The 17512-nt window shown below is 43.4% G+C and overlaps 1 protein-coding gene across 1 annotated transcript in view; it reads right to left on the minus strand.

Annotated features, from left to right (window-relative positions):
* abhd17c (abhydrolase domain containing 17C, depalmitoylase) overlaps positions 1-17512 on the minus strand; it is a 72665-nt gene that overhangs the window by 15929 nt on the left and 39224 nt on the right. Inside the window, exon 2 of the mRNA XM_084007353.1 lies at positions 14140-14319. Within this exon, the coding sequence (XP_083863479.1) occupies positions 14140-14319 (180 nt within the window). The remainder of the gene's footprint in view (positions 1-14139; positions 14320-17512) is intronic.

A 17512-nucleotide genomic window follows, 5' to 3' on the forward strand; every position in this document is an offset into this window, starting at 1 on the left:
AGTATCGGATACAAATTCCAGCCTGGTGTTGTCTTACACATAAAACAACAATCCAGTAACTTCTACACAGTGGGGCATACAGATTATTCATTTAACAATGTTTAATTGTTTAAACCTCCAAGGTATCAGAATCATGACTGAAAAGTCGTATTGGTGCTACCCTTGTGCCAACGCTGAAATTATGTGCTAACCTACTTTGGTAATAGTGTGTCAGGTTTTTAGGTAGAAACGTAACCTCACGTAAATTTCATGTCACAATTATTCTGCCAAAAATAATTGCAACTCGCGATATTATCCCCATAATAATCCAAATGTGCCAAAAACTCTTAAAATGGCATACTGGAATCATACTGGAATCTCTTGACATTATGTTAAGAAAAAAATATTTGTATTGCATCACAGATAAAACACTTGTTTAAGTGAACAAAATTTTTTGGTGAAAAAAAAAAAATCGGAAATAAGATGATCACAAATCATGAGGACTCCCTGCATAAATAAAGGATACATTATTTTTTTTAATATAATTTTGATCGCTTTGGAGGAGTGAATGCATGGCGCATGTAAAAGAAAATTGTTTTTTTCTTGGTGACTATGAAAAAAACGATACATTGTGCAGTCCTAATCACGTTGCCAGCATGTTCTACCAGTCACTGGTTTGTTCTGCAATGTTATCAAACATCACTGAGTCACTAACAGCTGTGAAGATTTTAAGAGGATGTCAGACACACAGAGGTGGTTTGATGTGAGAATATTGACAAATGAGTAAGCTATTGAAAAAGAAAACCTTCAGGACTCAGGTGTGAAATACTACAGCACTGTCCCTCTGTATAATGGTAGTGGTTTGAGATTCCCATGTTGAATAACAAAGTTATTGAAGATTGAAATGGGTCGCATTGCACTTTTATGATGGTGCCCAACAACGCCTGTAGTAACAGCATTCAGTTGCTCGTGCTCTCCACTGCATTGTTATCATTGGCCATTTTGAGTTGAGCAAAACTGTGAAACGTCGTCCTAAATGAGATCTCGAATATTTCCCATAACTGGGAGAAATCAAGGTTTCAACACAAAGCTAATGAAGATAACAGCCGTGACAGTCAAATATTAAAACAGCAACACCTCATTCTCATAGTGGCCATTCGGTCTGTATCTTGCTGTTACACGGTTAATATATTAAAAGTCATCTTCCCCAAATTATTTACTCTGAATTCAAATGAAAATACATTCTCCATGGTCTTGTTATTAAGTACTAATAATTTTTTTTTTTACTGTGTGGGAACCACTGGCATCAGTCACTTACATGAAATAGAAACACACAGATAATAGTCCTGGAAAATGTGTGGCACTGGAGGAATAACAGCCCTTTATGAGGATTTAAAATTAAAACTATTATCACACACACGCACACGCACACACACACACACACACCAACAACACTTCCCTTAAACTTATAATTCCTCACCATGCTACAAAGCAGACTACGAATCTGCAGAGACAAAGCACACTCATTCAATTATCACATCGTCTGACTGTTCATAGTTTAAAATCTGCCATTATGAACCAAGTGATGGTATGATACTTCAACAACAACACTGTCATGAAGGCACGTGGACCTGAATTAGTCATCAGTACCAGCTATTTGCCAGAACAGGTAATGGCTCAAGTGTCGACCAAAGTATATAAACTGCTCAAAAAAACAAAGGGAACACCTAAACACCACATGCTAGTTCTCAATGAATAACATATTCCAGTAGGAAATCTTTATTCATTACAAAGTGCAATGCGTTGACAACAAAACAACATAAGGATGATTAATTAAATCAAAATCCTCATCTTATGGAGGTCTCGATTCAGAATCATACCGAAAATCAAAGTGGAAAATCAGATCGCAGGCTGATCCAACTTTTGTGGAGGTTTTTCAAGACATGTCAAAATGATCCTCAGTAGTGCGTGTGGCCTCCACATACCTGTATGCACTCCCTACAACACCTGGGCATGCTCCTGATGGGACGATGGATTGTCTCCTGAGGGTTCTCCTACCAGACCTAGACCACAGCAGCGGTCAACTCCTGGACAGTCTGTGGTGCGATATGGCGTTGGTGGATGGAACGAGACATGATGTCCCAGTTGTGTTCAATAGGATTCAGGTCTGGGGAACGGGCAGGCCAGTCCATAACATCAATGCCATCATCATGCAGGAACTGCTGACACACTCCAGCCACATGAGGCCTAGCATTGTCATGCATTAGAAGGAACCTAGGGCACCAGCATATGGGCTCATAATGGGTCTGAGGATCTCATCCCGGTACCTAATGGCAGTCAGGGTACCTCCGGCAAGCACATGGAGGGCTGTGCGACCTTCCAAGAAATGCCTCCCCAGACCATCACTGACGCCAGACCCTGTCACGTCGGTCACAAGTACTCTCACAGGGTGAACCTGCTCTCATCCGTGAAGAGCACAGGGCGCCAATAGCGAATCTGCCAATCTCTGTGATCTTTAGCAGAATGCCAATCGCATTGCACGGTGTTGGGTTGTAAGCACAGGCCCTATTTGTGGATGTCAGGCTCTTAAACCACCCTCATGGAGTCGATTTCGGACCGTTTGGGTTGAAACTTGAACATCAGTGGCCTGCTGGAGGTAATTTTGTAGGGCTCTGGCAGTGCTCCTTCTGTTCCTCCGTGCACAAAGGAGCAGATATCGGTCCTGCTGTTGGGTTGTTGTCCTTCTTCGGCCCCCTCCACGTCTCCAGTGCCTGTCTCCTGGAATCTCCTCCATGCTCTTGACACTGTGCTGGGGGACACAGCAAACCTCTTGCCAGTGTGCACTGAAGTGCCATCCTCGATGAGTTGCACTAACTGGGCAACTTCTGTGGGTTGGAGAAGCCGCCTCATGCTACCTCTAGTGGTGCAAACACTGCCAAAAAGAAAAAAGAAAAAAATCTGCCAGAAAGGCCGAGAACAAAGAAAAGGTCTGTGGTCCCCACCTGCAGAACCATTCCTTTATAGGGATGTCTTGCTAATTGCCACTCGTTTCCACCTGTGGTCTGTTCCATTTGCACAACAGCAGGTGAAATTGATTCCCAATCAGTGCTGCTTCCTAATTGGACAGGCTGATATCTCAGAAATATGATTGACTTGCAGTTACATTATGTTGTTGTAGTGTTCCCTTTATTTTTTTGAGCAGTGTACAATCAAGTGAAGCTTTGAAAGTCTATCATTGTGGAGAAGTGAAGAACGAAAGGGACCTAACCGTTAGGACTACACAATGCGGCCTACAAAGCCTACACATGGACAAAGGGACAAAGGGGATTAAAAACTACACCGCCATTTTAGTTAGGGCCACGGGGCAATTGCACCGAGCACTGGCCCCCTACAGCTATGAAATAGCTGAGGGGACCAGTGCTCGGGGCGAAGCTTTTCTTAGCCGAACACGAATTTTTCGCGACGTAAGTCGCGAAAAAACCAACGAAAACCAACGAAATTTTCCCATTGACTTGAATGGGACGAGTGAAAAAAAAAAAGCATAAATTGTAGCTTTTCAAACGCCTGCTGTGCAGGCATACTTTCACCTAGAAACTCCATTTAAACTCTAAAACATAGACACAAGTCTTGTGTCCTGGCGTGTCAATCTGCGTTTCAATAGCTCATATAGTTTTTGATCAATCACTGTTCAATGACCATGATCGTTTTGGGAGAAATCCTGAGATTTTAATGGGTGTGTATTGCGCGGAACCTTCTGGGCTAGAGTGGGTGACATCATCGCTTAGAGTGTGGGGGCTTCTCAGATTTTTTTTCTTTCCAAACTCCTCCCGGCCACAATCTTCACTCTACAGACGTGATATGTTCCAATTTTGTAGACAAACTTGTCCTGTCTCTCACAATGTGCTCAAAAAATCTGTGAGATTTACAGAATTTGAACTAGCAACCTCTAAGCGCGGCCAAGTCTGTTTTTCTCCTCATCCGCTCCAATGTTAATTGAGAAGCAGATTTTCATAGAAACCTGATATGAACAGCATTTCTAACTCGCCCTAGCGTCCACATTTCTGACACTAGGAAAAAATAAAAGTCATCAGTGTCTTCATCAGAGTCTCGTGGCGCTAACGGTGCAAACATTTTGGCGATAGGAGTTTCGGTGTGAGCATGGCAAGCTTTTGTTCGGACCCTCCGCAGAGGGGGAATGGAGCGATAGAGAGAAGCAGAGAGAGGCTCCAAAGCAGTCATACACACGCAGCAAGGGCCGTTGCCATGGTGACAGCACTGTGGGGCACTGATCTTCATAACTGACAGCAGGTGTGCTCTGATTGGTGGACAGGAAGGTGCAGTCCGTGGGAAATGTAGTCCATCGTCAACTCAGCCATACTTTAACCTAGAAACTACATTTAAACTTTAAAATGGAGACTATCTGTCTCTGTCTCACTCAGAAGTGATAGCAGGTGCGCTCTGATTGGCAGAGTTGTAGTTTTTCAAACAATACATAGTACCTAGTACTTGTCAGTACTTGAGTCTTGGTAGTATTCGGTAGTACTCGGTAGTACTTGGTAGTACTCGGTAGTACTCGGTAGTACTTGAGTGACAGCTGAGTTCAGTGACATGTACTGGGAAACTGTTTGACAATACATTGTACCTAGTAGTTCTCAGTACTTGAGTCTCAGTAGTACTCGGTAGTACTCGGTAGTACTCGGTAGTACTTGAGTGACAGCTGAGTTCAGTGACCTGTACAGGGAAACAGTTGAGTGCGAAGCACTCAACTGTTTGACAATACATTGTACCTAGTAGTTCTCAGTACTTGAGACTCAGTAGTACTCGGTAGTACTTGGTAGTACTCGGTAGTACTCGCTAGTACTCGCTAGTACTCGGTAGTACTTGAGTGACAGCTGAGTTCAGTGACCTGTACAGGGAAACAGTTGAGTGCGAAGCACTCAACTGTTTGACAATAAATTGTACCTAGTAGTTCTCAGTACTTGAGACTCAGTAGTACTCGGTAGTACTTGGTAGTACTTGAGTGACAGCTGAGTTCAGTGACATGTACTGGGAAACAGTTGAGTGCGAAGCACTCAACTGTTTGACAATACATTGTACCTAGTAGTTCTCAGTACTTGAGTCTCAGTACTACTCGCTAGTACTCGGTAGTACTCGCTAGTACTCGGTAGTACTTGAGTGGCAGCTGAGTTTATTTATTTATTTATTTATTTATTTGTTTGTTTATTTCGGGCATGTCAGTTAAATCATCATCACACATCATTTTCACATAGTAACAAAAAAAATACACATGGCCGAAAGGGAAAGCGGGAGAAGCCAAGGCTTATCTAGTCCCGCCCCCATTACACACAGGATAGAATCAGAATCAGAATCTTTTCTTTTCATTGCATTTTTCATTTGACATAACTTTTCCTTTTCCTAGTGACATTTGACATAACATGTTACAGCAGTAGGTGGTACAGAGAGCTGAAGTCCAGTGCATACAGATTACGTGTGTGTCTGCACACATGTCCATATTGTTCATCACAATAGAGCAACAGTCTCAACATGTAGACAAGGTCCGAGGGAAAAGAGAATTAAAAATTAAAAATAGAAAAGTAAAAATAAAGATAAAAAATAAAGTCCAGTGTAGGTACTAGTTTTGGAGATGGTGAGAGATGGTGAGGGAGCCCCCCCCTTTTTATTATTTTTTTTTTTATGAATCCTCTTAAACAGTGGCACAACCTTGGCAACTTTCATTTTATTAGGAGAAAGTCCCAGTTTGAAATGACAGATTGAAAATGTAGGTCAGGGGTGAAATGATTCCGTCTAATACCTCCTTGATTAATCTCAAGTCTAAGTCGTCAGCGTCAGTAGAGGTTTTGGCAACGAATAATTTGACCAGGTGTCTTATCTCTGTGTCCTTCACTGATGTGAGCAACATTGAGCTAGGATTTCTGTCTCCATCCTTATCAAAATGACTCCAAGGCAAGGATGAATCAGGGATGTTATTCGCTAGTTCCGGCCCGATGTTTACAAAGAAATGGTTGAAACTATTTGCAATGACCTCCGGGTTATCCTCCTGTGTGCTGTTTATCTTGAAGTAGGGAGGGTAGTTTGGTTTTTTACTTTTATTATTAGTCACATTGTTTAAAATATCCCATAATTTTTTGTGTACTCCATGTTTTCTGCAAGTAAATTGCTGTAATATTCTTTCTTGCGTTCATCCACTTGTTGTGTCAGTAACGTTAGTAAAGATATTATCAATCAGAGTAGCACTGTGTGTAGTGATCCTGCTAGGGCGTGTGATGAGAGGTTGTAAGCCCATCGTATACATCATGTTAGTGAACTCATCGATTTCCGTGTTTTGTTTTGGGTTGATTAAGTCGATATTAAAGTCACCACAGATGAAAACTCTCTTCTGGCTTGTTTCAGAAAATATCTCACCCACACATTCATTGAAGTCTACTATTTTCGAGTCAGGTGCTCTGTACACACAGCTTATAACTATATTTTTACCTCTCGTTACACAGATTTCAATTGTCACACATTCCAGCAAATGATCCACAGCTTTAGACATATTTTGTACTGTCTCATACTTGGTGTTACTGTCAATGAATAAGGCTACTCCACCTCCACGTTTGTTCCTCCTGTTAATACATACAAGATTATATCCATCCAGGAAAAAAATCTGTGCCTTTGTCTTCATTAATCCATGTTTCTGACACCGCGATGATGGTGAAAGGGTTTTTGAAGTGATTTAGATATTCCTTGATGTGGACAAAGTTGGTGTATAGACTCCTGCTGTTAAAGTGGATTAGAGACAGTTTCCCATCCATCTCAGTGCTATCATTGTATTGAACTTCAGTGTAGTACTGACATTTCCCAGTTCTGTTGGAATAGAAGTGGTTGTCCGGGTCAATTCCGTCATTTGGGTCAGATAAGGTATCCGATAAGGTATAATCCACATGTTGATTTGAAGTAAATTCCACACTTCCCTGCTCAGCAATCCTTTCAGATATTCCCATCAATCTTTCAGTCCGTGTAAGAAACGTTGAACTTTGCTGTGTTGTAGTTTGGGAGTGTTTGTGAGCCATACTTTAGTTATCGTATTCCTCCAGCTCATCCTTACTCCTGATCTGGATTACTTTGACTTCTTCTGCTGTTGCTCCCTTTGTTTTGATGTAGATTCTGCAGTTTGCCGTCCAGGTGTGTTGTATCTTGCCATCCTTCCTCAGTTGACGAGCTCTTCTGGCGATGTCTGCGTTCTTTTTGGTGAGGTTCTCGTTGATGTAGACGTCCGAGCCTTTTAGCTTCCTGCCCTGCCTCAGCAGTGCAGTCTTGAATTTTCTATTGGTGAATCTCAGCACAACAGCTCGAGTTGCAGACTCTTTCCTTCGGGGTAAGAGGTGACATACTTCAACGTTGTTGAAGTTCACCTCGATATCTTTGCCAGTCAGGAACGCGGCCACCTGCATCTCCACAGATTTAATCTCAGATTCACCCGGCTCAGGGGTTGCAGCCGCAACCGCCCTTGCGTAGTTTGGAGGCTTGATTTTGAGGCCAGTCACAATCACTTCATTCAGTTTTCCCTGTTGGTCCAGCTCCTCCACTCTGTTCCCCAGCTCCTTTATCAACTCGTCTTTCTCCGCAACCTCATCCCGGAGTTGTTTGACTTCAGCCATCAACTTTTGGAGAGGTTCCATCTTTTTCTTCATGTCTTTCAGCTCCGCCATCAGCCGTTCTTCAGCTTCATTCCTCTTGTCTTCAGCCCTCTTGTCATTCTTCACCATCTTATCCTTCATTGCCTCCAGGCTTCCCTTCATTGCCTCCAGGCTTTCGGTCAATAAGTCCAATTTAGAGTCAGTTTCAGCGTGATTTTTCTTCGGCGGTGCCATTTTCACACTTTTATTTTAAGAACAAGAATAAGTTATCTTGTTTTTGTCTCAGCGCGCTCTCTGCTGCTGCTGCTGCTGCTGCTGCTGCTGCTCAAGAGTTCAGTGACATGTACTGGGAAACAGTTGAGTGCTTCGCACAACTGTTTGACAATACATTGTACCTAGTAGTTCTCAGTACTTGAGACTCAGTAGTACTCGGTAGTACTTGGTAGTACTCGGTAGTACTCGCTAGTACTCGCTAGTACTCGGTAGTTCTTGAGTGACAGCTGAGTTCAGGGCATATTTTCACCTAGAAACTCCATTTAAACTTTAAAATGGAGAGACGAGTGGTGTGCTCTGATTGGTGGACAGGAATGTACTAAAAACTACATTTAGTAGTGGGAAATGTAGTTTTTTTAGTCAAACGTCTTCAGCTCGGCCATACTTTCACCTAGAAACTCCATTTAAACTTTAAAATGGAGACACGAGTGGTGTGCTCTAATTGGTGGACAGGAATGTACTAAAAACTACATTTAGTAGTGGGAAATGTAGTTTTTTTAGTCAAACGTCTTCAGCTCGGCCATACTTTCACCTAGAAACTCCATTTAAACTTTAAAATGGAGACACGAGTGGTGTGCTCTAATTGGTGGACAGGAATGTACTAAAAACTACATTTAGTAGTGGGAAATGTAGTTTTTTTTTGTCAAACGTCGTCTGCTCGGGCATACTTTCACCTAGAAACTCCGTTTAAACTTTAAAATGGAGACACGAGTGGTGTGCTCTGATTGGTGGACAGGAAGGAGCAGTCAGTGGGAAATGTAGTTTTTTTAGTCAAACGTCTTCTACTCAGTCACACTTTCACCTAGAAAGGTTGTGCCAGCCTCAGTGTCACTCAAGCTCTGGCATGTACTGGCAAATGTTTGACAATACATAGTACCTAGTAGTTCTCAGTACTTGAGTCTCAGTAGTACTCGGTAGTACTCGGTAGTACTTGAGTGACAGCTTAGTTCGGTGACATGTACTGGCAAACAGTTGAGTGCGAAGTATTTGTAGTTGTATTTGCCTCTAAAACAACTCCGTCTCGTTTGAAATCTCGAAGAATCTCATCGTAATGTATATACACTCCGGCAGTAGCCCCCGTGGCCCTTTCAAAATTTCCCGGCGGGGGAATTTTCTAGTTTCACATCTCACCCAGGTGAGAAATGTGACGTCACACAACTGGTGCCCTATTGGCTGACAACTGCAGGCACCCCAGGGGGTCCCCGACAGCAGCCGTGAGCTTTATAAACCGAAGCCGCCTGGAGAACGCTCTCTTACTCTTACTCTGGCGTCTCTTCCTACAACCGGCGCAACACCACGTTGCAACGGGAGGCGACCCCTCCTGCAGCGCACCGCTGCAACAAGAGGAACCAAGCCGGTTCCTGCCTTCCAGCTACCAGACGCTGTCTGAAGTAAGCTGACTAAATCGCCAAGCCGCGATTATATCGCCGCTCGTGGAAGGAGGAAACACCAACTGTTTTCTTTATTTGAGTTTGATCAACGAGAGGAAACCCGCTCCGCTCTCGTCTGGACGAAGCCGACTCATCACTTCCCCCGCTGACGCCGGGGCCCACGAACTACCGCCGTTACGGAACGCCGTCATCGCCAGGACGGACTCGCAGTTTATGCAACGACACCAGTAAGAGGCTATCAGTCTGGGCAGAGACATAAGTGATAGTGTAGGACATGCTTGTAATTCTTGTTAATGTGTTTTAAGTTCTGATCACGGACCGCCGAGTCCGTTTGTTCATGTGCTGCTGTATTTGAATGCTGATCGTGCACCACGCAGCTGGGTTGATTTCTGTAACAGTGTTTGCGACTAACCTCCGCCATATTCGCGAGCTCAGAAAGCCTCTACTATCAGTTAAAAGACCGGTCTCGCGGAATAAACGCCAGTTCATTCACGCGCGCACGTGTGATAGCGGCACGCCTTCTGAGCCTCAGAATATCACTCGCGCATTCTCTCGGTCTTTGTTTGGGTCCCGCTAACCCACACACACACAAATCCTCCGCCAGCTGTTTCCAGCTCCGGACGTTGAGGACGTAGCTCCATCTCTCTCTCGCGATCCTGTCTGACGTCAGTGGCTCCGCCCCTGAACGCTGTGAGGAATAGCTCCATCTGGTGGTCGCGCCTGACCATATCTCCCCCTCTCTCCACACACACACACACACACACACACACACACACACACACACACACACACACACACACACACACACACACACACACACACACACACACACACACACACACACACACACACACACACACACACACACACACACAAAACTTGCAAAGTCCAGGCGGACACACCCCGTCGGCGCGGCGCAGGTGCGCTGAGAGCTGACTGCGCCTGGTCTACGAAACTAGGGCCCATTATGTTTAACACAACTGGAAAGAAAGTACGAGCTGATAGTCCGCTTCGCCGCCATTGTCCATTGTTTTGATGCCGGTATGTGAAATCTGTGGATTCGCGCGATAACCCCAAAGAACCGCCTCTTTTCACATATTAGCCTATCACAGTGGTCATTCGCCCCCCCGCTCTCACGCACATTGGCCAGCCGTCTCCTTTCTTCTTCTTTTGGAGTTAATGTCGGTTGGCAAACCAGCTCATTTTTGCATTACCGCCAACTAGTGGGCTGTAAGTTTGTCAGCAACAAAAAATATTAAAAAAAACAAAACAGCAAATTTACTGGTCGCGCACGCGCGAGTAGATTAAGAATTTACTCGCACTGTCACAGATTTAAGTCGCAAAATGCGACCATTTGGTCGCAGTCTGGAGCCCTGAAAAGGTTAATTTTTTACGTGAAGATATGACAAGGTTAGGTTTGGTATAAATATGATTCATTTTCTCTCTGATGAACACAAACTGTAAAATAGAAATCTGAAATACACATAAATGAAATGGCTATATATAAACTCCTCCAAAAAAGTTTAGAAACGTTATTTTGGTTGATTATTCCAGGTGTGTGCTACCGCCCCACACCATGACACTGCCCCCATTGAAAGGTGTCAACGCGACCTGTGCAGCAATCTGCATAGTGTTCTCCACGCCGTCTCCATACTTTGATTCTGCCATCGAGCTACCGCAGACAGAACCTTGATTCATCACTGAACATGACGTTGCCCCATATTCTTAGGTACCACCGTCGGTGCTGTCGACACCAGCACAAACGGGCCTGACAGTGTAGGACAGTCATTGCAGGCATCCTGGCAGCCTTATAAGCACGAAGACCGGCCATTGTCAGTCTGTTCCTCACTGTCTGATCAGACATCCGTCTGTGGTTATGTTGTGGAAAATTTGCCTGTATATCTCTGGAAGAAAGCCTACGGTTCCTCAGTGAAGCAAGGGTGAGGAACCGGTCTTGTTGGGGTGTTGTCTTCATGGGATGGCCACTTTGTGGTCTGTCTTCGACTTCACCAGTCTCAGACCTTGGTCCTTAGTTTGGAAATGGGGGGGGCTTTAGCTCAGAAATTAGAGCGGGTTGGCTGGCAACCGCAAGATTGCTCATTTCAATCCCCAGCTCCTCCTAGCTGAGTACATGGTGTCCCTGAGCAAGACACCTCACCCTAATTGCTCCTGACGAGCTGGCTGTCGCCCTGCATGGTTGACTCCGCCGTCGGTATGTGAATGTGTGTATGAATGGGTGAATGTCAGTCATTACTGTAAAGCACTTTGGATAAAAGCGCTATATAAATGAGGCCATTTACCAGGGCTGACGCCAAATACAGCAGCACCAGCTTCCACTTGCCCTATTGCACTTATCCTGAAGGGACAAACGTTGCATGTTTATGCTTGGAGCACACAAACTCAACAAAGTTGCAGGACCCATTTAGAGTTGGGCGGTATCCAAATTTTTATATATGACCCGGCCTGACCCACGGGCCGGGTCGGGCCGAAATTTCCCACCACTTCCCTCGGGTTGGGTCGGCCGGGCCTTTAAACAAGCGTTTGTGTTCGTTTTTTTTTCCATTGCATTTATGCCTAGCCTTCTCCCCTAATCTCAGGAGAAGGCTAGGCATAAACATTAAATATTATTGGTTATATGTTTAGCAGAGTAGGTCTACGTAAGAAATGTGTACAAAGTTACACAAAGTAAAAAAAAAAAAAAAGACCAGTGGTGGGACCCACTGAGACTACAGACCTATTACAGACCAGTGGTGGGACCAACTGAGACTACAGACCTGTTACAGACCAGTGGTGGGACCCACTGAGACTACAGACCTATTACAGACCAGTGGTGGGCCCCACTGAGACTACAGACCTAATACAGACCAGTGGCGCGCCGCCGCTGCTGAATTTTCTCCGCCGCTGCAATAAAAATCCTTTTAAAAAAAAAAAAAAAAAAAAAATTTTTTTTTTTTTTTTTTACGTAGCTCCTTTTAGAAAATGTACAGCGCGTAACGTCAATTGCGCAGCACGCGGCTCATCGTCACGTAACCAACATCAAAGAAGAAAAATACACAGCGAGTGTGGCAGTTGTTGGCAGTAGGCTACCCTACACGGTTGCAAAGTTACATTGATTCTAGCAGTAGCGAGTGAAGCGGAAGATCGAAGAAAGAAGGAAAGAGTGAGACAGAGAGAGAGAGAGACAGACAGACAGAGAGAGAGAGAGAGAGAAACCTGTAGCCTTTGTGGATGAGCAAAAACTTCACAGTTCTCCATCTGTTGTCTTTTTTGTCCTCATCCTCCTGTCGCTCTCTTGTCCTCTTCCCCTGACTCTCACTGTCTCACAAAGGAGCTGAGCTCACCTGAGGTCTATTTGTAGTGCTAAGGCTCACACTGATTGGTATTCAATTAGCTTTATTTTTTATTTTTCACGTGTGTGAGTCTGTGTTCTTTTCAAATTTTAGTTAGGTTTATAATTTAAAAAGATGTGTTTTGCCCATTGTTGCAGGAGATTTCATTTTTGAACAAAGTGTCTTATGTAAAAAACAGTTATGCTTTGGGCATAGCAACCATGTTTAGTGTTTAAGCATTAGGCAAAAATCTGTAAATAAATTGTGCAAATTATATTTGCGTTGTGGCATTTTTTGTTAAATATTACTATACAAAAATATAAAAATCTGTAAATGAAGACACAAAAGGCAAAGTTACAACACCAATAATCCCATCTACAGTAATACACAGGACTGTTTGAATAGGATTTAAGTGCATATTCTCCTCTCAAAGTGCACCAGATTCATGCATTCCAATGTAAAGGGTACAAAAAAATTTCGGCCGGGGGGGCATGCCCCCGGACCCCCCTACAGGGTTCGGGGACCACACCACCGCTGCTGAAAAAAATCCTGCGGGAAACACTGGACCCACTGAGACTACAGACCTGTTACAGACCAGTGGTAGGACCCACTGGGACTACAGACCTATTACAGATCAGTAGTGGGACCCACTGAGACCACAGACCAGCGCGCGCACGCACACACACACACACACACATGCTTGAATGGCCTAGAAACCACTATAAGCCTGAAAATCGCATTTTGTGCCATACAATGTAACCCAATGGGAATACCATGTAATGTATCCGCAAAAAAATCATATGGAGTGGATCAGATGAAAAACACTAAAAACGGAAAATTTGAAGGCCTGAGTCCAGTATGCATTCACAATATACATTTTTGTATATTGTATATTTTTGTATTCATGTATACCATAGCTATGAGATACAAAAATACATTTTTTTCTTGGTTTTCATCCATTCATTTATTTTAACAGATTTCAATGTGTGTTTTTGGCTACACCCACCCACCCACACCTTTGAAGATACTGCTGTGTTTAATAATGTTGTATAAGAATGAATGATGTCAACCTCGTCTCTGCAAATAATTCACAATTCCTTCAACTGTTTGTACTCATTATTATAACAAATAGTTATTAATTATTGGCATTTGAATATAAACCCCTATTGAGACTAAGTCAAGGTTCGGTTATCGTTTCCCTGATTTCTGGGTGGTGTTAATTACCTATAACCCTATTAATATCACTAATATAATTGATATTAATAATGATCTATTAACAATCAAAACGATCAATAACAACTATGGAGAATGTAATATAATTTGAATGTGGAGTAAATTATTTGGGAAAGATGACTTTTCATGCATTTACAGTGTAACAGCAAGACACAGACGTAATGGCCGAGAACGGGGCGATGTTATTTTAAAATTTGGCGTTTTTTGCTGCTTTTAACTTCATTAGCTCCGTGTCAAACCTTCACTTCTCCCAACAGTGGCAACTGGTTGCCAATAACCATGTGCGAGACTCACCTGGGGAAGGCATCGAAGCAGTAGGTCTTCCGTGTGTCAGGGAAAGCCACTCGTAGCCCTGACATCAGTGGTGAGTGGAGGATGACTGCAGCACATTCATAGCGAGCAGCCAGGTCAATGGTTGGCACCGTGCCAATACTCTGCCCATACAGGATGATGTTCTCAGGAGCTACACCATACCTGGAGGGGGGGGGGGTTGTAAATATTGTGAATGACACTTAGCCGTTGGCCGTTCTGATCACAACAAATACTCTCGACTGTAAATCATCATGACATGCGATGTGAAAAGCCGTGCAATGCATTCTGGTAGCGTCGCGGCGAATGTCGAGAGACGGCGCGCGAGTTGGCCGCTCCTCATTTGCATAAAGGTGAAGTCGAATCTACTTTATGCTAATCAGAGGCGCCGGGCTCGACTCGCTGCCTCGGAAACGCTTGCGAACGGTCGCGAAAATCTTCTAAACTGAATGTTGTCAATCTAAAATAAAGACAGATTCAGCAACTGCATAGCTTATTTCTCGCTTAAAATGTTTTCAGAAACACCTTTCTGCGTGAACTCCGGAGCAGACAGGAAAGCTGTGAAAGCGATCGTCCAATCAGGTGCAGCCATGAACTGTACGCGTGATTGTTTGAAGGAGAGCGCCTGTCAATCAGGGCTCAAAAGATTACACGGGCAATTGCAACATTCATGGCTCTGGACATGCACCCCTTGTCGGTGGTGGAAAATGATGGGTTCAAGTTTTTTTGCTCATGTTATTGAGACTTTACTTGAGACCATAATACTGTTCTTAATCTTAAGTGTTCAAATCTGTCCAGTTTATAAAGATTTCGAAATGTTCTATTTTTATAGTATTCTATTAGTATGTTATATTTTATATTTATAACCATACTTGAGACGATAATATTGCTCTTAATCTTTAGAAAGGTTTTCAACTGTTCTATTCTTCCAGTGTTCCAAGTTATTGAAATGTTACAGACATAAAAAAATAAAAAATAAATAAAATGTTTAATTAAAAAAAAAAATATCTCTTCTTATCACACCACCCCCACTAACAAAAAAAATCGAGGTTTGTATCGAACCGTGGGTCAAAAATCGTGATACAAACCGAATCGTGAGTTTGGTGTATCGTTACAGCCCTAGTGCCAAGAGATGCCCACCCCATCAAAGGCCCTAATTCAAATCTTATCTTTTCTTCCGTAAAGTGGTGATGTCACCAAATAACATATTTGCTTCGCTAGTTTGTCCTGCCCTCAAACAAAGCTAGTAAGAGCAGGGCTGAGCATGGTAGAGAAGCGCATTGTCTCACTGCTTGAGAACTGAAAGCAGCGCCGACAGGAAACAGGCCTGTCGAGGAGGGGAGGATCAGGACAGTGTGTTCCTGCGCTAGAACTCACAATAGAGAAGGAAGTTTGAAGCAAACCCTCCCATCTCCTGACAGAGCTGGGAAAGAAGAGAGAGGCTGAGCAGAAACCACACACACACACACACACACACACACACACACACACACACACACACACACACACACACACACACACACATAGTGGCGGAGTACCACAGAATCAACGAGCGCCACAAATTGATTCTCAGTTTTTGGGGGTTTTTTCCAAAACGATTTTAAAATATTAATATCGTTCCATTCCTTCATCTTGGCATAGCACTCTTTCTCCCTGTCATTCTCGCAGCCCACCAGAATATCATCATTAACCGCCACATGTTGATTTTATTTTTTCTAGTTATCAAGCACTCACTGTATACGTTTTTCACTTATGACATAAAGTGATGCAATGGAGTAGGGCTGCAGCTATCAAATCTTTTGGCTCTGGCCATACTGCATGATGTTGGCCCGCCGGCAGCAAACCAGAGACCCAATCAAACTACCGGTTCTTAAAACCACACCCGACCAGACCAAATGGTTCACGACACCGGCTCAGGTGTTACAGGCACAGCAACTTTCTTTACGAAAAAAACGATCAACGGTTGTCTTCATTTTTGATGCTCAAGTCACTCCGCCCGATAACTTTTCCTCACAAATATTCATAGAAGAAGAGGCGGGGTCAGAGCCAATCAGAAACCTCCCACCCCTACTCGGCCTCTGATTGGCTCAGACCATGGTGATTAATGTCTGTATGCTGTGGGGGGAAAAAACAAGACGCTACACACATCAACAGACCCACTGAATGTTGCAACCAAGGAACATATTTAGCTGCACTTCACTGATTTTTGGTCGCATGTGCGTCCTAAATGGTCACTCTGGAGCCCTGGCTTTCTCAAAAACAGTCCGTGTGGAACAATGATCCCTGCTGAGCAGCCGCATAATGCTGAGATAGGAATTTAACGAAGCTTTGAGGCAGAGTTTTTACCTCAAGCTTTCATTTCGAGTAATTGTTTGAGCCCTACAATTGAGCTGTATATATTGTTCAGTTATTTGTCAATAAGTACTTGCCAATTAAGATATACAGTGGAGCGGCTTACAGTGGTGTGAAAAAGTATTTGCCCCCTTCCTGCTTTTTTCTTTTTTTGCATGTTTGTCACACTTAAATGTTTCAGATCACCAAACAAATTTTAATATAAGGCAAGGATAACTCAAGTAAACACAAAATGCAGTTTTTAAATGAAGGTTTGTATTATAAAGGGAGAAAAAAATCCAAACCTTCATGGCCCTGTGTGAAAAAGTATTTGCCCCTCCAGTTAAAACATAACTTAACTAAGGTTTATCACACCTGAGTTCAATTTCTCTAGCCACCCCCAGGCCTGATCACTGCCACACCAGTTCCCAATCAAGAATTCACTTAAATAGGACTTGCCTGACAAAGTGAAGCTCCTCAAAAGCAAGACATCATGGTGAAAACCAAAGAAATTCAGGAACAAATGAGAAAGAAAGCAATTGAGATCTATCAGTCTGGAAAAGGTTATAAAGCCATTTCTAAAGCTTTGAGACTCAAGAGAACCACAGTGAGAGCCATAATCCACAAATGGCGAATACATGACACCGTAATGAGCCTTCCCAGGAGTGGCCGGCCAACCAAAATGACGCCAAGAGTGCAGCGACGACTCATCCAAGAGGTGACAAAAGACCCCAGAACAACATCAAAAGAACTGCAGGCCTCGCTTGCATCAATTAAGGTCAATGTTCATGACTCTACCATAAGAAAGACACTGGGCAAAAATGGCCTACATGGCAGAGTTCCAAGACGAAAACCACTGCTGAGCCAAAAAAATATTAAAGCTCGTCTAATGTTTGCCAGGAAACATCTTGCTGATCCCCAACACTTTTGGGAGAATACTTTGTGGACTGACGAGACAAAAGTTGAACTTTATGGAAGGTGTGTGTCCCAATACATCTGGTGTAAAAGTAACACCGCTTTTCAGAAA

The sequence above is a fragment of the Eutrigla gurnardus genome, assembly GCF_963514095.1.
Source record: "Eutrigla gurnardus genome assembly, chromosome: 1".
Classification (NCBI taxonomy): Eukaryota; Metazoa; Chordata; class Actinopteri; order Perciformes; family Triglidae; genus Eutrigla; species Eutrigla gurnardus.